This window comes from Schistocerca serialis, chromosome 2 (genome assembly GCF_023864345.2).
Source record: "Schistocerca serialis cubense isolate TAMUIC-IGC-003099 chromosome 2, iqSchSeri2.2, whole genome shotgun sequence".
NCBI classification, from domain to species: domain Eukaryota; kingdom Metazoa; phylum Arthropoda; class Insecta; order Orthoptera; family Acrididae; genus Schistocerca; species Schistocerca serialis.
In genome coordinates this window covers 148,247,042-148,271,894 of record NC_064639.1, presented here as the reverse complement: position 1 = coordinate 148,271,894, position 24,853 = coordinate 148,247,042, and the positions used below count along the sequence as shown (strand labels likewise).

Here is a 24,853-nt window from a genome sequence, read left to right as displayed (position 1 = left end):
GAAGTTTCTATTGTCTCCAACTTCTTACTAATTTGTGTGTGGAATACTTTTATGCACTACAAAATGCATGTTAGATGGCTGTCTAACTGCTTCATTATTTCACTAGACTGCATTTTTTAATATTGAAATAATAATAATAATAATAATAATAATAATAATAATAATAATAGAAAATCTCATATAAGATGTGAAACAAATACTAACAAAGAGATAGAGGGGCTGGCCAGTACTTACCTCAGCTCAGTACAGCCGATAGATACACATAAAACAGAACTGAAAATTTACATTCCTAGCTTTCGGAACTTTGTTCCTTAATCAGGGAGGAGAGAGGGGAAAGAAAGGGAAGAAGGGAACGTGGATTCAGTTATTCACAACCCAGGTTATGAAGCAACAGGGAAAGGAACACAGGGAGGGTAGCAAGGATGGAGGCATGGTTGTCAGAGGGAAGCCAAAGATATTCTACTGTAAGTACTGTGCCAGCTTCAAACCAAAGAGGATGCATACAGAAGTAAAGAGGTATATAGTATAAAGATAAACACAACTATGTAGGATGAAAAGATGTGTGAATGGCTAAAGAGGAAAGGGAAAGAGGAGAAGACTGAAGAGTGAATGGGAGTGAGGTTGTTTAATGTAGGTTCAGTCCAGGGGGATGGCGGGATGAAAGGATGTGTTGGAGTGCAAGTTCCCATCTCCGCAGTTCAGAGGGACTGGTGTTGGGTGGGAGAAGCCAAATGGCACATACGGTGTAGCAGGTTCCTAGGTCCCTAGAACTAGGGACCTAGGGACCTAGGAACCTGCTACACCGTATGTGCCATTTGGCTTCTCCCACCCAACACCAGTCCCTCTGAACTGCGGAGATGGGAACTTGCACTCCAACACATCCTTTCATCCCGCCATCCCCCTGGACTGAACCTACATTAAACAACCTCACTCCCATTCACTCTTCAGTCTTCTCCTCTTTCCCTTTCCTCTTTAGCCATTCACACATCTTTTCATCCTACATAGTTGTGTTTATCTTTATACTATATACCTCTTTACTTCTGTATGCATCCTCTTTGGTTTGAAGCTGGCACAGTACTTACAGTAGAATATCTTTGGCTTCCCTCTGACAACCATGCCTCCATCCTTGCTACCCTCCTTGTTTACCTTTCCCTGTTGCTTCATAACCTGGGTTGTGAGTAACTGAATCCACTTTCCCTTCTTCCCTTTTTTCCCCTCTCTCCTCCCTGACGAAGGAACAAAGTTCCGAAAGCTAGGAATGTAAATTTTCAGTTCTGTTTTATGTGTATCTATCGGCTGTACTGAGCTGAGGTAAGTACTGGCCAGCCCCTCTATCTCTTTGTTAGTATTAATAATAATAATAATAATAATGATGATGATGATGATGATGATGATGATGTGCTCTAATTATAACGATGAAATAGCAAACTGTGGTAATATTAGATACCTACTAATCCCAAGGTAAACATCACTTACAATGAAAAAGATATTAAAAACAATGATTGCACAATAATTCTGCTATTACAGGGCTACATCATTGTGTAATTGAGTGATGTGATCCTGGTGAGAAAAGGGAAATGTTGGGAGTGTGGAGCAAGGGGATATTTGCTTTTGTTTTGCTTTAGGGCACAAGAAACAACTGGGGTCACACACGCCGAACTCAAAAATATAGAACACGAAGACAGAGAGGAGTTTAAAAAATGATTATATGTCAGTCCCTATTGACATAATAGAAGACAGCTAAAAACAGGCACATGGAAAAAGGGCTAAAAAAAGACATCATACTGAAATGGAGGTCAATAACTCAAAATTAAATGGCCATCGCCATATTGCTTTGGCAGATAAAAAGTAAAATGGGGTCGGCAGCCTGTGTGTCATTTGCTAAAATGGCTGATAACTCAGATGGCAAACCCAAGTGGGAACGTAAGCAGTTAAAAAATTGGGCATTCCATCAGGAAGTGGCCAACAGTTAAAACTTGGACACAATGTGTACAAAGTGCTGAGATAGTGCCACTTATCAAATGATGATGGCTAAAAAAGCAGTGCCCAATACGCAGCCTAGTTAAAATGTCCTCCTCCAGGCGGGAGGGCCGAGAGGAGGTTGTCCAAGCCGGTGGGAGAGGCTTCATAATCCTGAGCTTATTCCCATGAAGGGAGGACCATTGGCGATGCCAAAGGGACACCACCTCCTGACACACAGCAACACGGAGATCATCAGAGGGAACAGAGGAACTTGCAGGCTGAGGAACGAGGACTGCAACCTTGGCAGCAGCATCAGCAGCCTCGTTTCCTAGCAGACCGACATGACCAGGAACAGCGCACAGACTTTGAAGGGCGAAGAGTGAGTCTGAGCAGAGAACACGATTGAAAAGGCTGTGTCTCCAGATGTACTCCGTGGCCTGATACAGGGCGAAGAGCTCGGCTGTGAAGACTGAGCAGTTTGCCAGACGCCGATATCGAAGCAATGGGTGATAATGACGAAGGCACACCCAACCACACGGTCAGTCCGAGAGCATCAGTGTGTACAAAGGTGCTATCGCGAAGTTCCATGCGAATGTTGTGAAACTGTAGGCGATAGACCGAGGATGGAGTAGTGTCCTTAGGAAGAAAATGAAGGCCAAAGTTAACATGGGCCCTTCACGAAGCCAAGGTGGTGAAGGGCTCACACCCACTAGGAAAGTTGCAAGTAGTGTGAAGTTAATCCACTGTAGCAAGTGCCGAAAGCGGACTCCAGGAGGTAACAGAGAACAAGGATGCACCCCATACTGGTGATCAAAGGAATCATCGAAGAAGGTGGCACAGAATGCGTGGCCACGCATGGCATACAAACGGCATGCATACCTGCTGAGGAGAAAGTCATGGTGATAGGACAGTGGTAATTGAGCAGCCCCAGCATACAGACTCTCAACCGGGTTAGTGTAAAAGGCGTCCCTGGTCAAATGGATGTCATGATGGTTGATAGTGTTGAGACAACATAAGAGGGATGGACATCCAGACGCATAAACAGAGCACCCATAGTTGAGTTTCAAATGGACACGGGACTGGTACAAACATAGGAAGGTGGTTTGATCAGCATCCCAGGAAGTACCATAGAGGACACATAGGACACTGAGGAACAGTACAGCGAGCTGCCAGGTAAGACACATGGGAGGACCAAGAGTGTTTCCTATTGAGCATGTGCCGCAGGAATTTCATAGTTTCAATGAACAGAAGGGCAACAAGCCCAAGATGTAGAGACGGCAAGAGAAACCATTTGCACCACCAGAAATTCATACAGATGACTGTCAGTGGAAAAGCGAACGCCATTGTCGATGTTCCAGGAGTAAAGATGATCAAGACAGCACTGAAAACGTCACTCAGTGAGACAGGTCTGTGGAGAACTGCAATGGTTGGTAAAATTGTCAACGAAAAGGGAGCCGGAGATGCCCGGCAGGAGACAGGCCATTATAGGGTTAATAGTGATAGCAAAGAGGACGACACTCAAAACGGAACCCTGAGGCACACCATTTTTCTGGCTAACGGTGTCCAACAAGGCAGAACCCACATGCACCTTGAAAACTCGGTCTTTTAAAAATACCTGAAGGAAACAGGGCTGGCGCCCACAGAAGCACCACGTGTAAAGAGTACGGAGAATACCAGATTCCAGCAGGTGTTGTATGCCTTCTCCAAATCAAAAAACACGGTCGCAGTCTGGGATTTCCATAGAAAACCATTCATGACAAGGGTGGACAAAGTAATGAGATGGTCAACTGCAGAACGCCGCACTCAAAATCCACACTGTGCATTCATTAGTACATTGCAAGACTTGAGTCACCACACCAGCCAGCTACGGATCATACGTTCCATCACCTTACAAACAAAGGTGGTAAGAGAGATGTGGTGGTAGCTAGAAGGAAGGTTTGTGTCCTTACTGGGCTTAGGTATGGGAATGACAGTGGTTTCACACTAGCATCTGTGAAATGTGCCCTCTGCCCAGATGCAGTTGTACGTTTTAAGGAGAAAGTGCTTGCCCACAAGAGAAAGGTGCTGCAACATCTGGATGTGGACGGCGTCTGGCCCTGGGGCAGAGGATTGGGATGAACTGAGAACATGATCTAGCTCCCTCATAGTAAAGGCGGCAATGTAGCACACACTATTCGGAGAAGAGAAGGGTATCACCCGAGTCTCTCTGCTTGCTTCCAATGGAGGAAGGCAGGATGATAGTGGGAAGAGCTTGAAACTTCCACAAAATGGCAGCCTAAGGTGTTGAAGATAGCAATAGTGTCCACGATGACATTGTCAGGCCAGAAATTGGGAAATGGATCTTGGTCCCAGGGAGCCATCTGAGGTTGGCCCACACAACAGAGGAAGGTGTGGAACTGTTAAAGGAACTAGTGAATGAAATCCAGCTAGCTCTTTTGCTATCCTGAAGAACGTAACGACACTTTGCATGCGTCTAATTGTAATGAATGCAGTTTGTCATCGAAGGATGGTGGTTAAAAAGGCAGACAGCATGTCTCCGTGCGCAAATTGCGTCGTGGCATGCTTTAGTCCACTAAGGGACTGGGACATGACGTGGTAAAGAAGAAGTGTGGGGAATGGAACGTTCCGCAGCAATAAGGATAATGTTTGTGAGATAGTCCACTTGGTCATCATAACTGGGGAAATCTTGTTCTTCGAACATCGCCAGGGAGAAGTAAAGCTGCCAGTCAGCCTTACGAAACTGCCATTTGGGAGTGCACGTGAATGGGGTAGGAGTCAGTAAACGGGAAATGCTCACTCAAATAGGTGTCAGAAAGAACAGACCACTCAAGACGACGGGCAAGCTGGGCAGTGCATTAGGACAGGTCCAAATGGCAATAGGTGTGCGAGGAGTCGGAAAGGAAAGTGAGTGCTCCAGTGTTAGGGCAGAAGAGGTTAAGCTGGTTGAGGTTAAGCTGGTTAAGGTCAGCCAAGAGAGCACCTCTCTGACAGGTCATGGGAGAACCCCAAAGGCGGTGATGCACATTAAAGTCACTGAGTAGCAAAAACATGGGGAGGTAGCTGCCGAATAAGCTGAAGGAAGTCTGTCCTGGTGACAGCAAATGACAGAGAGACATAAATGGTACAGAGGGAAAAAGTCAGGTGGGGAAGGAAAAGGCAAACTGCAACAGGTTGAAGACTGGTAGTCAGGAAGATGGGTGGACTATGAATGTCATCCCGCATGAGCAGCATGATGCCCCCATGAGATGGAATGCCATCCTCAGGGAGAAGGTCAAAACGAATCGGTAAGACATGTGAAACCTCAAAGTGGTCGTGATGGCACAATTTTGTTTCCTGAAGGCAGAGTACAAGGGGACACTGCAATTCTAAAATCAGCCGTAAATCCTCTTTGTGGGACAGAATGCTGTGAACATTCCATTGGAGGAGAGTCATGATGAGGATGAGATGTAGGGGTGGCACCTCGATGGCTGCCGAGTGACAGCTGGGGATGAGTCACTACTACAGGGCACAGAAGCAGGATGATCCTGCCCCATGGGGTCCGCAGAAACATCAGCTTGCTTGTGAGGTCAGTCTGTGGGGTCTGTGATGAAACAAGCTGGGGTATTTTTACTTCCCCTCTTGTTTTGCCATCATTTTTTAATTAATTACCATTGATGTATGTGAATATAATCTGTATTTTCATAAAAGAAAAAGGTTGGCGCCCAGTTTAAAAGAACAAACACCAGATACAATTTTGTGCTTAGTTTTATGTACGTAATTGATTTTCTACTTTTTTCGACTACTCCCAGTTCGTACCTTTCTTTATAGGGTTAAATCAGTAATTGTTTCATAACTTAAATTCTACTGTTGGCATATAAACAAATATAAATTCTGTACTAATTATACAGATTTGGTAGACGAAACAACAGCATTCTTAAAGGATACATTTGGCTCTATTCGAAAACATGTTAGCGAAACCAGCCCTTCATTAATTCCAAAGTAATTAACAGTTTTGTCAAAAGTATTGTTTATATAACTATGTATGTTAATTTCATCATTTAAACAAATAATTTGGCTTAACTCTTGTAGTAGAAGAAACTGTTAAAAAGACGGAATCTTTTGATGTATTTAGTTAATTTAATGAGTTAAGTTTTAATTTAATTTCTGTAAATTTAACTTCGAACACTGTGTAGTTTCAGCACATATTATTGTGAGGATATACAAGGGCCCGGTTTTTGGTCACGAGACAGTCAGTCCATGACCGAGTTTCAGACGACGAACCTATGTTGGTTAGAATGATAACAATGCATCAACCTAACAGTGAAATAAGTGTTACACCAATAGGCCGTGTGTTAAAGCAGTGATAATGTCTGTTCCATAATAACTGATTATTCTGAAAGAACTGTGAATTATGGGGTTATGTTTTTACTGCTCATTGATGTTCAACAGGAAACTATTGTAGCAGTATGTGGATGCTCGCCTGCTAACTATTAATGAGGCTTACGGGAAGTTATAACAATAGTGCACTGGCCAAATAACTGTGTATTATCAGGGAGTTGTGCAAACGGTTCAAATGGCTCCAAGCACTATGGGACTTAACATCTAAGGTCATCAGTCCCCTAGGCTTATAACTACGTAAGCCTAACTAACATAAGGACATCACACAAATCCATGCCCAAGACAGGATTCGAACCTGTGACCATAACAGCAGCATGGTTCCAGACTGAAGCACCTACAGCCACTCGGCCACAGCAGCCAGCCAGGGGATTGTGAAAAGTGACGTTAACATGCGAAACGCAACTGTGTATCTGTCAGCTACATCATTTACAGTAGACAGTAGTTGCACATCCAACCCCTATTTTTTTCAGCCAGTACGTCAAAACTGAGGACAAGAAATGAAGAATTAAAGAAAGTGGAAGGGGGGGGGGGGGGGGGATATGACAACACAGCGAGTAACATATTGTTTACTCTTTTAAAAAACAATTCCTGCGCATCAGTTGCAGAAAAGACACCACTTTGCCAAAACGCATCCATATAATCCAATGAAACTGATAAACTCTTGAAAGCAAGAATCCATCAGTCAGAATTACAGAGCTGAAGGAGACAGTACAAGCTTTCCGAAATTTTAAAACCAGAAATAAGTGGCACATTCACAACTGAAACTATAAAACAAATGAACCAACATTTGACAAAAACTTTATACCATAACATTAGTGTTTCTTAAGTTTCTGTAGAAAATTAACAAATTTTTTTGTCTCTTGACAATGATGTGTACAAGGCAAACATGAATTTCAGAATTCCTTATAATACTGTATACAGATTTCACTTAAGTTCATGAAGTATTAGCTTGTTATATATATCTGACATATGTTAAAAATATGTATCTGACTCACCGGAACAGCCTCAAAGTAAGCTTGCTTAAAAGAAGGAACCCGTTAGTAGTATAATTAATTGGGATAAAATCAATAAAAAATACAATGTAAACACACCTGAAAATATGGTTTTCAAAAACCCATTTCTTTCATGGCTCATTTCCACTTTACTGCTTTTTATATTTACTTAATAATCTCCCTTCTTGTTAAATAGAATAGGATTAACAAGAAATTCAATACTAATTTAAAGGAAAAACTTTTCTTTCTTTAGCAAAATTCTCTTACATAAATCACACTGACTTTCTAAAATAAATCAATATATCTTTTTGCATTATTTTTCATGGTAGTGATTAACAACCATGATATACATCTATAACTTACCAGTTACTGCTTAAAAATGGTGAAATATATTCAGTGCTAATACTGTCACTCATTTCCTTCTTCAGTTCACAAATAAAGCGATCAGATACATTCATTCATGGGAATATCTTTACAGGCACTACTCTTTGTATAACTCACTTCTGATGCTAAAGTCAATGGAGCTCACTAAATACTAACTTTTCAGAAGTAACCATTTTCTAGATGTTCCTTCCTATAAAACTTACTTTTTCATAATTGTGATATTTGCATGACAGTTGCACAATAACTAATAATTCTGGTCTGTCTATATTACTGGCAACATATCTCTGGAAACATTAACAACAATAAACTATCTGAGAGTGGCCATTTGGAGAAACTTACAGTTGAGTGACTACATGAAAATAATTATAACAAAAGCAGATACCAGACAGATTATGGGACAATCCAGCACCTGGAGATAGTAGCCATGTGTGTACACGTTGGGCTTGTATGAATGTGTGTGTGTGTGTGTGTGTGTGTGTGTGTTTTCTATTTCAGAAGGACTTCATTTGAAAGTTTAATATTTTAGCAGTCTTTTTCATTTTGCCTGTCTCTGTCTCAACGCTTCTTCTACGTAGTGAGTAGCAATCTATTCTTTCCACATTGCTGTTAATCGATCCAGGACTTCCCACTGTTTTACATTTCCTTAGAAAAATCATTCACACATAAATTAGGTATCTTCCAAATTCTTTGTTTCACAAATTCTTGAGTAGTGTCACGCACTTTGAGACCCTTATCACACCAGATTAATACAAGATATAGAGAAGATCCCGTGGAAACTGGAACATTTTGTTTAGTAAATGCGAGAGCAAGGTGCAGCTGCTCATCAAACCCCTAAGGCAGACACTACAAGAGGGGCACTGTTCATCACAGAGAGATTTACTGTTAAAATTCCAAGTGCATATGTTGCAAGAAGATTTAAACAGCGTATTTCTTCCTACCTGCTTCACAAAATGACCATGACAAAAAATGTATCCAGAGATCCACTAACAGTTAACATTCCCACTCATCACTGAGACAGGTGATAAATCATAACTGCACCATAAGTACTCCCCACCACACACTGAAAGGTGGCTTGCAAAGTATAGATGGAGATAACCAGAATGGTAAGAATATATTCTTAATGAAACTGAAACTCTAATAGTATGTTATTGCAGGGTAACATGAGAAGGATATGAGTAAGAAGCCAAGACTTAATTAGTATTAACAACAGACTGTCTTCAAAAGTTTGAGACGGCTGCAAGCTTCTGATACGTGCCATGATGAGGAGATGCACCAGCCAACTCAAGTCCTGTTTCAGAGCCACACATTTGGCATTACTCAAGTGGGAGATTCCTCATGGCAACAAACTTTAATGTTTGCAGCTGCTGTAAATTTCTGTGTGCTGGTGGGAAATAGCACAAAAGTAATGGGAACCAACAATGAAAAGCACTTAGAGGCAAAACTAAGAATCAGTCAGATTATGTGTAACTGAATAAACACCTTCAGAGAAAATGGTCCTTTTATCACTTAGAGAAAACACATTCAGAATATGTATGTCACCACCATCACCATATGACATCTATGATTATTGTTTGAATGCATGTACATTCATTCCAGAGAAGGATAAACTTATTGACACCATTCCAAGCCACCTGGCACACAGCATTTAAAGAAACCAAGAACGGCAATTGCTTACAATTACATATACATTTACATACATGCTCCGCCTGTTCCACTCCAAATAAAGTGAGGGGGAGGGCAGTGGGGGGAGGGGGGGGACTATCTATGTGCTTCCATAAGAGTCCCTAATTTCCTTATGCAAAATGTATGTTTGCTGCACTACAATTACTCTGCAGCCAACTTCAAATGGCGATCCTCTAATCTTTGTCACTAGTGTTACCAGAAAAGAATGTTACTTTCCCTCCAGGGATTCCAATTAGAGTTCCTGAAGCATCTCCACAATACCTGCATATTGACTGAACCTACCAGTAATGAATCTAGCAGCCCATCTACAAATAGTTTCAATGTCTTCCTTTAATCTGACCTGATCGGGATCCCAAACACTCAAGCAGTACTCACGAATGAATCACAATAATGTTTGATGTGTGGCCTCCTTTACACATGAACCACATTTTCCTAAAACTCTCCCAACAAATCGAAGTCAACCATTCGCTCTTCCCTACTACCACTCTTACATGCTTATTCCATTTCATATCACTTTGCAACATTGCACCTGGATATTTCATCAATGTGAGTGAGTCAAGTAGCACAATACTAATTGCTGTATTCTAATGTCAAAGGATTGTTTCTCCTGTTCACCTGCAGTAACTTACATTTTTCTGCAGTTGAGTTAGCTGCCATTCGTCACATCAACCAGAAATTTTGTCTAAATCATCTTGCATCCTCCTACAGTCATGTAACGATGACACATTCCCGTACACCACAGCATCAGCAGCAAACAGCCACAGACTGTTGCTCACCCTGCCCATCGGATCACTTATGTATGTAGAGAAAAATTGTGGTCCTTACCCCACTTCCCTGGGGCACTCCTGACAATACCCATATCTTTGATGAACACTCACTGTTGAGGGCAATATACTGGGATCTGTTACTTAAGAAGTACACATATGCTTATTGAACACATTTCAGTGGTGCCTGGCCTAGTGTCTTACTAGAGCCATCACACTTCAATAGCATCCAACATAGTGCTCAACTAAATCAAAAAATCATTTCACTACACACATTGCAAAGCCACTATGAACTCCTCTATGACAACACTAAATAGGATGGGTATATGTAAGTGACCACTGATAGATATACACACCGATCAAAAACACCCACATACATAATTTCTGCATAGTTTAAGTCCTGTCACCAATGTGACAAACCAATGCTAACAGCATATGTGTTTTAAGCTAAATAAAATTCATAAGAGCACACTAATGTTACAATGCAAGTCACTGAAAGGATCTTTGTTAAATAAATATGTGTTTATTACATGTGTGATGAAGGAATAAGCAGATGGCTAAGGTGAAATTATAATACTTATATCAAACAAAATTACATATGGTGAAGAGATAATCAAGGGCACTAGTCAACTTCATAGAGAAACCAATGGAGAATGCAATATAGGACAGTAGACAACAATTGTAACATTTGTATTTAGTGTAGAAAAGTTTAAATTTTCTAAAAATATAGGTGTATTATGTAGAACTAGATTATTACCCAGAGAAGAAGCATGAAAAAAGAAGAAGGGGTAGAGAGAAAGCAATACCTACTTAGTTTTTAATTATCAAATAACATGTGGAAAACTTTTCTTAGTATTCCGTGAAAAGACTCAAAAGCTACTCAACTTTGGATTTGAAAGACGGAAAGATACTAGGAGAAAACAGAGGGCAGAATGAATGAAAGGTCAGGATTAAGATCATTACAGATGAAGCACAAGCTCAGACTGGGGAATGACTGAATAGGAATTTGATGTGTCCCCCTCAAACAAACAAGCACATCATTTGCTGTAAGTGATTAAGCAGAACCACAGAAAACCTAAATCCAGATAACTTACAACAGATCTGAATCTTACTTTCTCAATACACAGGCTTTTCAGAACTTACCTGGTTTTTTGCAAAGTTTTTCAATACAGGTGGGTCATTCCACCCTGGTGGAGCACCACCTGGAGGGACAGGGATTGGCTGAACTGGATTAAATACTGTCTTTGAAGCTGGTGGCTCTGTAAGTGGTGAAAGGGAATAGTGTTTAGTGCCTTACATTCACCATTTATATTGTCATAGTAGATCTAGTTTTGCAAAGCAAATTATTTCTATTTGCTCAGTTGTGTTTCATTAATATTGAAAAATTGTGAATGCTAAATATACATTACTGCAAGCAATGATGATAACCTCTCACCACAGAGGATATTTTATTATTTTACAGCCTCTTGTGACGTGTTAGACTGCATGTGACCCTCACTATCCCCCACAAAATAATAATGGGAACAGTTTCCTTGTGGAGTTCCCTTCCTGTTGCTCTCTCCATTGACATAAAAATGCCCAACAGCTCTCAACATTGTTACTGAATTCATTTATTCATGGAACTTTTCTTAAAACATTCATTCACTTAGCACCCCTTAACGAACCCATTTACTAAGAACATGCATACGCTGTACATAAACTGCTGGTAATTTTCTCAATTCATGAATTCCTGTCGCACAAAACTACAGAATTAAACTGCTTATCTAGGCAGAGCTCTGCATGCCTGACTAATGTTAGGTAATACCCAAAGATTCCACACCAACTCTTGCCATCTACATTTGTTGCCCTGGGGTTAATAAGCATATTAATGATAAGTGGCAAAATAGACAGTTTTCTGCATGTTCCATGGATCATATTGTGATCTGTCACCACTCTGTTGAACAAGTGAGTTAGTTTAGAATTGCAATACAAGTGTGTTCAAACAGGGCCAAAGTAAGTGGATTAACTTCCTTTTCTGGTGTTGAATGAACACGTTTCATAACATATAAAATTACCCAAAATAAAACTTTAACCTAGGTACCTAATGTCAACACAATCGCAGCTTTGTTGCAGCCATAATTTAGTAACAGAGAAAGGAACTATCCAAAAATCAAGACGTTCACTGCTGCAGAGACATCAAATTATGTAGTGCCTAGGAAGCAAATTAAAATTATTACTACAGTCACAACAGCAGCTCTGGCATAACTCTGGAATGCCTGGAGCAGTGCAATTTGAAAACATAGTCTAGAACAACCAATTTTAACATGGAACTTGTGGTTTTTGCACTAGTTAGACTAATTTGTTACAATCCTGTTGACATTTAAGTTCATATTTGATGAAATAGAAAGAATAGAGCTACAAAGAGTTGTTTGTGCAGGAATTCATTTATCCAGTCTTTACATTCTGATAAATCCTTTCTACACATACACATAAAATCACTAGTACGGAGGCTGGAAATTTCAAAAGGAATGGGGGAAGTGGAAGCAAGAAGGGAGCACACAAAGAAGTAACCGGGCAACACCACGTAAGCAATTAGTAACAATTAATAGGTAAGTAATGTGATGAACTTCAACTGGTGGCTATACAGGCAAATAGCAGCAGGAGTTGTTGGGGAGAAAAGGGGGGGAAAGGAGGAGGGGTGAGGGAGAATTACATTCTAATAGTGGAAATGCAGTTCATGTAGCCCAGAGTGTTCAGCACGGCACAGCAACTATCGGGAATCTATTACAAATGGATGTGTATGCATATATGTGCCAATACATAGCAGTGCACTCACTTCTCACTGATAAAGATTTGTCTGACAAACTCTCTCTTTGAACTGCTACTACTCTTTCTGAAAGTTTGCTTTAATATAAGCAGCAAATAAATCACCTACAGTTCATGACCATTACATAACATATGTAACCTTGAGGATTGTAGACATCTGCCTGAGGATAGGAGGCAACCGGCTGTGTGGTGAGAGGAGCAGCAGGTGACCCTGGATAAACCTGTTGTCCACCTCCATATGGTGCTGGCATCCCATATGATGAAACATGGTTGCCAGACTGTACGGATGGATCAATTACATAAGGCTTATTTCTTGGTCCTGTTCCAGCACCAGTATTGCTACCTGAAAATATAGTAGAATGCTTTATTTTAATTAAATATTACGATCTTTACCAGTCTAAAAGACAAGCCTTACAAAACCAGGACACAGTAAGGATCATAGTTTTTTTTTTTAAAGTAAGTCTTCCTGACGTCTCTTCACTGAGGGACTCTAACAATAACAAAAGTCTTCTCAGTAGTTCATAACCTTAATGAGAACAATATGTCAACATTTATTCTTTATAATTATATTTTACATACTATTGCATTTTCATCATTCATTTAAGTAATATTTCCAGTCTATTAAAGTAACTATTAATGCTGTGTCAATTTGGAAATTTACTTTTAGTTCACAAGCAACCTTAACTATAGAATACAAAATAAGCTTGCACAGGAGACATTGCTGCAGATTTTTGGTAATGCGAAAATTATTTCTACAGTATATAAAAGTAATAACAAATGTTTTAAAACACAGAAAAATAGACTTCTGGAATGTGTGGTTAATTGAGCATTTGTAAAATAGGTTGAAAGCTGGCCACCCGATAGATCTGATGAAGATGCACATGCAGTAAAAGAACAAGCAAGAACAAACTTGCAACACAAGAACTCAATGAGGAGTAATGTAAGCATATCAGCAGAATTTAGTATGGTATTTAAAAAATAATTGTGTGCACATGTAACACACATGGTAATGCAAAATATGAAACTTTCAGAAAATAAACACACAAAATAGAACTGAAAAACATTACTGTTTCTCAACAGGCAGAATAACAAAGTAGCCCAAAAATCCCAGTGAAAAAAGAAGAAGAAAAAAAAAACCCACAGAGGAAGAAGAGTACTGGACAGGAAATGCCATGACAAACAAAGTCTTTGGAAGATATACATTTGATTTTTTGACAAAGCTCACAACCTCCAGCTTTTCATATTTGCAGGCAAGCTCAGATTGTAATTTCTGGAACAGCTTAATAACTTTCCTAGCTGTATTCTCCAACTGCATCAAAAACAGTTTTCATATGCTCACTATCTGTATTCCAGATGAACTGGAAATGCCGACAAGTCATATGTTACCTTTTAAGGACTGTAAAGTAATGTCAACAATGATTTTCCATTATGCATCTCGCACTGAGGTGGACCTCCTATCAAATTTGTAAAATTTCTGTTGATGTCCAAGAAAACCGAAACACAGATCTCACAATTTACTTAAACAAAAGCCCTCACTGCCACTGATCAAATAATCGGACACACTAATGTTGAACATCTCCTAACGGATTATCTTTTAAGCCTGGTGCCTGCTTGTACTATCATATTTCATTTCCTGCTCACAAATGAGGCAGTGCTCAGCAACCAGTACCTTAGCAGCTTGTGTCAGTTGTAATAGTTAAGATCTTTGTTCAACAGTTCTTATAATAAGCCAATAGAAACATACAAAAGTAGGCAGCACCTACGCCTAGCTTTTGTAATAGTTACTTCTTTCCTCAGTGAGACTAAAGGGACACGCTGGGAGAGGCTGGAAAGGAGCAACGGGTCACTCTGACCACAAGCTGAGAAGGACACCTGAGGGGGTAAAACATCAATTCCAACTTCTCTCATCCTCACAACAGATTTACTTTCTTCCATTGTTCCATGGACTTATGACTTCGGCAACATGTTTCCTGTTAGGGGAATTTGCACCACTGATGAGTGGTTTTGGAATACCAGCCTCACCCTACTTATGGAGCTCTCTTCACATTGTTTTGGTGCTGGCAGGGTTCAAGAGCACAGTGTTCAGTTCTGCGGTGATTTCTGCAGTTGTTCTTTTATTTTTTGTTGCAATCCTATTCAATGACCATCTCGATCATTTAAGAGTAGAGTTGCATTCTACCAAAACTACGGTTTGACAGTTTTGGTACACTACATACATGACATAGCAAACGGTAGGATTGACACTAGCATTGGTAGGGAAAGAAACGTAAGTGATGTATAAGAGAGAAACTGGGAGCCAATGACTTCTCTTTGTCTTTTGTTTGTTTGGTTGTGTGTTTTGCACACAACTAGAACCGCACACCATTCAGTGTTCGTCCATTGTGTATTTTATATCCTTACAAAATATAAATTGCATGTTATAAGAAATAAAACGTAGTTGATTGAGTAACTTCTGCACTTTTATGTAACCAAAGCAATTACTTTTGATGCAAGTGCAGTTTACATGCATACACTTAAAAAATACATTACTATTGTTGTTATTATTATTATTATTATTTTGCACTCAAGAGAACATTCATCATCTTGATCAAAGGCAAGAGTTTCCTATCATTTTTGATAAACGTGAAAGTTGTTTATGAATAACAGAAATGTGTTTTATATAAGTTCAACAAAGGAAGAGAGGTTTGATACATTTTCATTTTCCAGTTTTTCATTTAACCTTTCTGTTGAGTAAATTGCCTTTTCTAGTTATGTTTGAATTAAATAAAGATTTTCAGAAATTAGCTAGAAGAGATAAAAATATATTCTTTAATGAACAGTGCAAGGAAGTTGAAGATAGTAATGTAATGGGGAAGACAAGAGATCTTTATAAGAAAATTAGAGAAATTAAAGGAAAATTCCAGGCAAAAATTGGAATGATAAAAGATAGAAATGGGAAAGATCTGAGTGAAGCAGAGGATGTTATGGAAAGATGGACAGAATATGTAGAAGACCTATACAAGAAAGAACTGCATCATGACAGGGCTCCTACTGCTGATGTTAATGTTAATTTAGAACTAGAGCCAGATATTTTGGAGAGCGAAATCCAGTGGGCCCTTGAAAATATGGCTGATAACAAAACTAGTGGACATGATGAAATACCAGCAGAATTGTTTAAAGTCACTGGAAAGGATGCAGTGAAAGTGCTGCACTCAATATGCCAAAAATATGGATCACACAGCAGTGGCCAGAAGACTGGAAAAGATCAGTATTCATCCCCATTCCAAAGAAGAAAAGTTCTAAAGAATGCTCAGATTACCGAACAATCGCACTTATTTCACATGCTAGCAAAGTTATGTTGAAAATCTTACAAAATAGACTTCACCAATATCTAGATCGAGAGCTGCCAGAAGAACAAGCTGGATTTAGGAAAGGAAGAGGAACTAGAGATCAAATTGCTAACATTCGGTGGATTATGGAAAAAGCGAGAGAATTCCAGAAAGATGTGTACCTCTGCTTTATTGACTACGCCAAAGCCTTTGACTGCGTCAATCACAACAAATTATGGAACGGACTGAAAAACATGGGTTTACCAGATCACCTCATTCATCTGATACGGAGTTTATACCTTGACCAAGAAGCCACGGTGAAAATTATGTATGGAACAACGAAATGGATAAAGATTCAGAAAGGGTTCCGGCAAGGCTGCATACTGTCACCGTACTTATTCAATCTGTATGCAGAACATGTCATGAGGAATGCGAGGCTAGATGAAGGAGAAACAAGAATTAAAATAGCTGGAATAAATGTAAACAGCCTCAGGTACGCGGATGATACGATCCTGTTGGCAGAAAGTGAAGAAGAATTGAGAACACACTTACTGAAGGTGAAAGACGAAAGTGAAAAGGCTGGTCTTATGCTGAATGTGAAGAAAACGAAAATTATGGCAACTACACCTACCAATTTGTGGGATATAGCAGGAGAAACCATGGAGGTAGTGACCACATTCAGTTATCTCGGTTCCTAGATCTCTGCTGACGGTGACTGCAGCCATGAAATCCAGAGATGCCTGTTGCTCGGTAGACAGGCGATGTCAAACCTTGACAAGGTTATAAGGTCCAGAGATATAACACTAGCAACAAAGATCCGTATTGTGAGGGCTATGGTCTTTCCAGTTGTGATGTATGGATGAGAGACCTGGACCATTAGAAAGGCTGAACGGCGAAGAATTGACTCCTTCGAATTGTGGTGTTGGAGGAAACTTCTTAAAGTTCCATGGACTGCAAAGAGAACCAACAGATCAATATTGGAGCAAATTAAACCAGACTTCTCCCTGGAAGGTCTAATCTTAAAACAAAAGCTGACCTACTTTGGACACACAATGCGAAGGCATGCCTCGCTGGAAAAAACATTAATGCTGGGGAAGATTGAAGGAACTAGAAGAAGAGGACGTCAGAGGATGAGATGGATCGATGGCATCACAGAAGCAATGTGTTCCAGCCTGGAAGGTCTACGGGAGAAAGTGCAAGACAGGAAAAAGTGGCGCGATTTGGTTCATGGGGTCACGAAGAGTCGGAACCGACTAAACGAATAGGGAGAGAGGGAGAGAGGGGGAGAGAGAGAGAGGGGGAGAGAGAGAGAGAGAGAGAGAGAGAGAGAGAGAGAGAGAGAGAGAGAGAGCATTATACTATAAACCTGTATTTGTTTTCTTTATTACTATAAAATACTTCTATTTCGTGTTAAAAATCAAGAAGTTTCAAATAAAAGCTAATTTAACACTGACTAGTTCAGTTTTGCTATAAAAATTATTTATTTTTGAGTATCAGACAGGGGGATAACTACGTAAAATAAAAATGTTCGGCAGGTTATGCGGGCTTTTATATATCCACATTCAGTTTCTAGATGGTTTATCACTTCCAGTTTTTAAGGGAATCTAGTAGGACTCTGATCACAAATGTAAAGAAAGCGATCATTACAAAGTAATGCCCGATAGGCAGTGAGCCGTGCGTGGCTCGTGTTCCTGCCATCATGTATTTTACACCCTGTTTTTAACATATTAAATTACTACTATCACTGAGTTGCTGCTTTGCCTGACCGTGAGCGGCGTTAGCAGTGCATATCGATATATTCCCTTTCACAGTACGAGGTGCATTCAAGTTCTAAGGCCTCCGATTTTTTTTCTCCGGACTTGAAAGAGATAGAAATATGCGCATTGTTTTAAAATGAGGCCGCGTTCATTGTCAATACGTCCCAGAGATGGCAGCACCGTATGGCAGATGGAATTTTACCGCCAGCGGCGAGAATGAGAACTGTCTTAAATACTTAAAATGGAGACTTCTTCCTTACTTGAACAGCGTGCAATCATTCGTTTTCTGAATTTGCGTGGTGTGAAACCAATTGAAATTCATCGACAGTTGAAGGAGACGTGGTGATGGAGTTATGGATGTGTTCGTGGGTGCGACAGTTTAATGAAGGCAGAACATCATGTGACAACAAACCGAAACAACCTCGGGCTCGCACAAGCCAGTCTGACGACATGATCGAGAAAGTGGAGAGAATTGTTTTGGGGGATCGCCGAATGACTGTTGAACAGATCGCCTCCATAGTTGGCATTTCTGTGGGTTCTGTGCACACAATCCTGCTTGACGACCTGAAAATGCAAAAAGTTTCATCCAGGTGGGTGCCACGAATGCTGATGGAGGACCACTTGGCTGCCCGTGTGGCATGTTGCCAAGCAATGTTGACGCGCAACAACAGCATGAATGGGACTTTCTTTTCATCGGTTGTGACAATGGATGAGACGTGGATGCCATTTTTCAATCCAGAAACAAAGCGCCAGTCAGCTCAATGGAAGCACACAGATTCACCGCCACCAAAAAAATTTCGGGTAACCGCCAGTGCTGAAAAAATGATGGTGTCCACGTTCTGGGACAGCGAGGGCGTAATCCTTACCCATTGCATTCCAAAGGGCACTACGTTAACAGGTGCATCCTACGAAAATGTTTTGAAGAACAAATTCCTTCCTGCACTGCAACAAAAACGTCCGGGAAGGGCTGCGCGTGTGCTGTTTCACCAAGACAACGAACTCGCACATCAAGCTAACGTTACGCAACAGTTTCTTCGTGATAACAACTTTGAAGTGATTCCTCATGCTCCCTACTCACCTGACCTGGCTCCTAGTGACTTTTGGCTTTTTCCAACAATGAAAGACACTCTCCGTGGCCGCACATTCACCAGCCGTGCTGCTATTGCCTCAGTGATTTTCCAGCGGTCAAAACAGACTCCTAAAGAAGCCTTCGCCGCTGCCATGGAATCATGGCATCAGCGTTGTGAAAAATGTGTACGTCTGCAGGGCGATTACGTCGAGAAGTAACGCCAGTTTCATCGATTACGGGTGAGTAGTTAATTAGAAAAAAAATCGGAGGCCTTAGAACTTGAATGCACCTCGTATCTTTGCTCGACTGCTATTCCTTTCCGGTCGTTGTCTGTTGTAAGCCAGTTCGGATATCAACATCGGGTCCGTCCGTCAGTTGGAACGCATCTGGAGTGCACCCCGGACCTGCCAGTCAGGGAGTTTCAATGTGGCACTAGTGCAGTCGGGTTGGAGCAGTGAGGTCTGCGCCGAAATGGCTCGCCCGACCATTGCCGCCATGCATCACTTGAGCGAGGTGGGCCATGGTCTTGGTGGATCGTCGGTCAGTCGTCCTACCAGATGACCCGTTTTGGCTCACCGATCATTCATGAGTCAGCTGTGTGTGTGTGTGTGTGTGTGTGTGTGTGTGTGTGTGTGTGTGTGCGTGCGTGCGTGCGTGTGTGCACGCGCGGGGTGTGCGCATCAACTCCTGATTTGTCTTTGTGCGTGCTTAGTTACTGTCGGATACCGTTCAGGTGTTCGTGGAAGTGTTTTTCAGGTTCTGTATGTAGTTGGTGTTATTTCCTTTGACAAGTTACTTTAAATGTTGTCGGCGTAGTGGCTCTGAGAGGTCAGTCGTCTCATCGGGCGAGGTGTAACTCGTTCTCCGAGCGCTTCTGGGCCCATCTTGTGGAACTTGGGTCAGTGCTTTCCTGGTGCAGGGATGTCGTTTAGCCAGTAGGCGTTTTTGCTCTGCATGGTTGGGTGCGCTGCCGGGCCCTGCGCAGTGTCGCAGCATGTGTGGAGATGTCCGATCGCTACGAGCTTTGTGGTTCACCGACCCAGGATGTCAAAGTTGAGTAGTGGTTTCAACTACCCAAGCCACATCCATTCATGTTGTGTGATTCGTTTCGGTGGTTCGCTGTTGGGAAGGTTTTCCTGTCAGCAACCTCGAGTGTTTGTATTGCTGAAATTTAGCTGCCATGCGGTGCAATTAACCAAGCTGTTGTGTCGGTCGGTCTGTGGCTGTCCCATGGTTGGGTTCCGACGGATCAAGTGTAGTTGGCCTCACCACCTGTCTCACCTAAGTGAACGAGGGTAGACCGACCTCCCTGGAGGCTTCCGAGTGCCACCAGTGTTTAATTAACTGTTTTTAGCTGCTTAAAATTTAAGGCTTATGGTTATTTCCTTTTATCTTAAAAAATGTTTGCAAAATTAATTCTTAAATTCATCTTTCAAGCTTAAACATTGCGGCCTTCTGCCTTTAAAAGTCTATGGTAATACACTCTAAAATTTTAAAACTTAATTGTGGCCTTCAGCCTTTGGTATTGCACCTTGCATATGTTTGTTCTATCTACTTTGCTGTGATGTTTTTTTTTTTTTGTCTTAATTGGAATTTTATCTTGTTGATTTGTTAAGATTTCCTGTTTGGAGGCCTTCAGCCGTGAAAGAGTTGCATTCGGTAAAGGTCCGGTTATGAGCCACTTTCGTTGTAAAAGTGTTATTAAATTACGATAAATTACAATTAGAAGGTGAAACTGACCCCAACCTTATTTGGCCCTTTCCACAATCCTAACTACCTGTTCTGCCCAGCGGGTTTAGCGGGCACCTCAGGCACACCACACACCGAACGTACATGTAAGCAGGTAATCTTAATTGACCAAAGCTACTAGGAAAACTACATTTACACTTACTTATGACAGTCTATGGTGACCTACAATAGTTTTACAACTCTACTCGATACACACCTTTGTACACGTTGTGACTTAGTGAATGATGTTTTAGCAAATTTCCTGTACTCTGTATAAATCTTCAATACGGTGCCTTCTGAAACATCAAATACTTCAAGCAACCATCATTATGGAAACACCCACCATATAAGCACCAACAATTTTCCCACCTTGGGATGCACTGAGCTCCAACATAACGCTCACTCAACTACACAGAAAAGTGGACAAATACAACAGGACAACCTGCGTGTTTGGATAGGATCTGCATTCATGTTCAAGCATGCACTACTCACAGAGTTTTCATATTTTTGTCCACCCTTCTAAATATCAGTCAATATGCCTAACTTTTTTGAGGTACCTTGTCATTAAGTTTTTGTCTTATACTGTGAATTTTGAAAGTGACATTTTCACATCAATAAAGTACAGGAAGTTCTGGTGGAATGAAAATAATTCAGAAGTAAAGGAGACCCACTCACCGAATAGCAGGCGAATGAGTCACTGAGAGGCATACATAAAAGAGAACGGAAACTTTTGATTGATTGATTGATTTAACAGGAGAGGTAAAACAGCTTAGGTCTGAGCTGCCACTGCCCGCACTGAAACTAGGTTTATTGTGCGGTATCGCTCCCTGTACATCTAGTAAAGCCAACCAGTGCCCTTAATTGGTGCATGGAGTCCCTCTACCAGTTTTTGTTAGACACAATTTCTTCAGATGTAGTTGTCCCGAAGAGTCTGTATCTTTTACTCTCCAACGCCATGCATTCAAAGATTATGTGTGATGCACGGAAACTTCAATACTGTAAACTCTTTATTATCTGTGCGCAAATGTCTGATTTGCGGAAAATTTTTCTTTAATTCAGAAGTGGTCATGGGTGAGCAATAATGTCACATTACAACACAAATGTAGCAAAGAATGTGCTGCCCGAACACTGTAAGCACTGAACTGTCATTGTTGCAGAAGATAGTCGCAGGTTTCTGTTTGTGCCAAACAATGTTTGTAATACAAAAATGTGTTTTGTTAGCGATATAGCAGAAACTGGAAATAATATACAAACTGAGAGAGGCAGTATTGGTACATGAAATCTGGTATTGATTTACAGTGTAGGTGAAACTACAACATGTGATAGCAGGAAAAACAAAGACAAACTAGCTCATTTGCTAGCAGTTCTGTTGCATCTCATAGTTCGTCTGAAAATATCTACGTAAGCAGAACACGACAAAGCAATGTTGGAATGGTTTCAACAGTGAAGAGCAAAGAGCACACAAGCATCTGTCCCAATATGTGGTAAACAGGTCCAATTGTTCTTCAAAACCTTGTGGACTGAGGAGTTTTTAACGCATCTTCCAGCTGGTTAACAAAATTTAAAGAGCATCAAGGTATTTGGAAGACTGTCATCCAATGAGAAAAGTTAAGTGGGGATAATACGGCTGCTTCTGAATTTTTTAATGATTTCCATGTTTATTGTATGAGAAAATTTAAAGCTAGAGCAAATATACAGAGGATGAAACCGGATTGTGTTGGAAGGATCTATCAACAAAGAATTTAGCTTCCGAGACAGAGAATTGTGTGCCTAGTTATGAATTAAGCTAGGAAAGGTTACCCGTGTTGTAAGTTAAGCTTGGTTTAATAGCTAACACTAAAAGAAACAAACTATTTCAATGGAAAAGAAGCACACAATTCAGCTGTCTATTATTTCCGCCACAAAGGGACATGGATGGACCGCACAGTATTTCAAACAAGGCTTGCTTTGTGTCTCAGGTGTGAGAACATTTAATGTCGAAGGGCCTACTTACAAGAGTTGTATAGTTACTGGATCAATGCATCAATGCATATGACCAAAAATGTTCTTAACTTGATTGTTGGAATGGAACTTGCAAAATATTTATCCCCTAATGTGACAGCTTCATTCCAGCCAAAGGATCAGATTGTCATTGCTGCCGTGAAGAAAATTTATAAAGGAAATCTCTACAAAAACTTTTCAATGAAGGCAGCAATCTTTAAACATTTTGGAAACAATTAACTGTGTTAGACCCAATTCACAGTGTCAAAAGTAGGGTAAAACAGTCAACCACAGCCAAGTCATGGAAACACATTAACCCTAAAATTGATATAATCTGTAATTCTGATGACAACCAAGACTGTTCATTAGCACTGTTAGCTGCTGTTTTTGAAAGTACTCCAGGATATTAAACTGTTGACAAAGAAATTATTTGTGAATGGGTTGATATCAAGTACACAGAGCCACCTCATCAAATGTTGAGTGACAGTGCTACTGTTCGGCGAGTACAAGAGAAATCTGAGGTGGTGAACAACACTGATGAAGATGGTAACATTCCTCTAATTCCACAAACAGTAATGGGCCATATATCAGCACTTCAATGAGCCGAAGGGTAACTGGACTCCCTTTCTGGCAAGTTGGTGATGTCTAAAATTCATAATGTGATATGCGAAAGACAAGCTTCGTCACTGAGACATAAATCAATTCAATGTGAAATTGGATTGTACTATATTCTTTGTAAGTACTGCATTTTCACATGGACTATGACAACTTAAGTAGAATTTATTACAAATATTGGTTAAGTGGTTTTTATTATGACACTGTAGTTAATTTTTGTGCTTGAACAACTAACACATTACTGTGTACTTCAACTGCAGATTATCCATGAAATTCGATTATCCAAGTTTTTTGAGTTCCCAGTTACTGTGGACAATTGACCCTATTATTAAAAGAATAGATTGCTGCTCACCACACTGACAGGGTATTGAGTCAAAGACAGGCACACTGAAGAGACTACTAAACACTGAAGCAACATATGTTCCTTGTGCCTGTCTGCAACTCAATACCTCTTCTATGTGCTGGGTAGCAATCTTTTTTATAATACTGTTGTTATTCCATCCTCGGCTTTCCATGGTTAAAGTTTTCATTTTCTTTTATGTATGCCTGTCAGTGATTCAACACTTATTCACTTATTCAGTGACTGGTCTCCTTTATCCAAAAAGTTTTTTCACATGAAGCATTATATCGGGTTTGAGATAGTAATCTCTCATAGCAACATTCAATTTTTAACTGAGTTTACAGCACTTAGAGCCCAGCTGTGCCTGAGAATTAACACTCATACACACAAACATTTGTGTAAATGAAAAAAAAATTGACACGCCCAAAATAGCACTACAACAACTGTACTCACCTGTAAAATTAACATGTCCAATGGGGTAATATCCTTCCTGAGAGAGAGAGAGAGAGAGAGAGAGAGAGAGAGAGAGAGAGAGAGAGAGAGAACTAATTTTTCAAATGACACTATCTAACTTATGAATAAAAGTAAATCTACATGTGCATATCACTCTTGCACACTACAGTCAACTACTACTTGTACCAGAAACTACAACTTCTACCAGAAATTACAACAGCAAATGTACCGCATTGTGGAGCGTTACTTACTCCACCTTGCACAGCTGTTGACCCTATCAGCCATATGAGGCGATTCCGAAAGCTTCTGGCAAAAACTGGGATCAGCTGAAGGGTATGATCTAACTGAACCTAAAAGCCATGAGATTATATTACCATACTGATACAATTATGCATGAGCTCATAATAGTTTAGCAGTGTTTATAGATGCTAACAGCAAATATTAAACAATTCTGGATGTATCAATTCCCAAGTAGCACAAAGAGGCTAATGGGTTTTCTATGATAAAAATGCCAAGCAAGTTAAGTTGAACAAAATAACAGTCCACAGTAACAAAAATAGAGCATAAAAAATCTGTACAAAGAGTTATTAGGCAAATGGCTCAATTGTCATGGCACACGCGCACAGTATTTTGACG

General features: G+C 40.5%; 1 protein-coding gene across 6 annotated transcripts in view; it reads right to left on the bottom strand.

The window, feature by feature from the left end:
- Window positions 1-24,853, bottom strand: part of LOC126456864 (protein transport protein Sec31A) — a 168,228-nt gene that overhangs the window by 20,692 nt on the left and 122,683 nt on the right. For 4 of the 6 annotated variants that reach the window (XM_050092680.1, XM_050092684.1, XM_050092682.1 and 1 more), the window contains exons 19-21: window positions 24,469-24,567; window positions 13,107-13,310; window positions 11,306-11,421 (exon numbers count right to left, since the gene is read on the bottom strand). In XM_050092680.1, coding sequence (XP_049948637.1) covers window positions 11,306-11,421; window positions 13,107-13,310; window positions 24,469-24,567 — 419 coding nt within the window. Of the gene's footprint in view, window positions 1-7,334; window positions 7,359-11,305; window positions 11,422-13,106; window positions 13,311-24,468; window positions 24,568-24,853 lie in introns of all 6 variants that reach the window. The other 2 variants (XM_050092683.1, XM_050092685.1) reach the window with 2 other exon arrangements.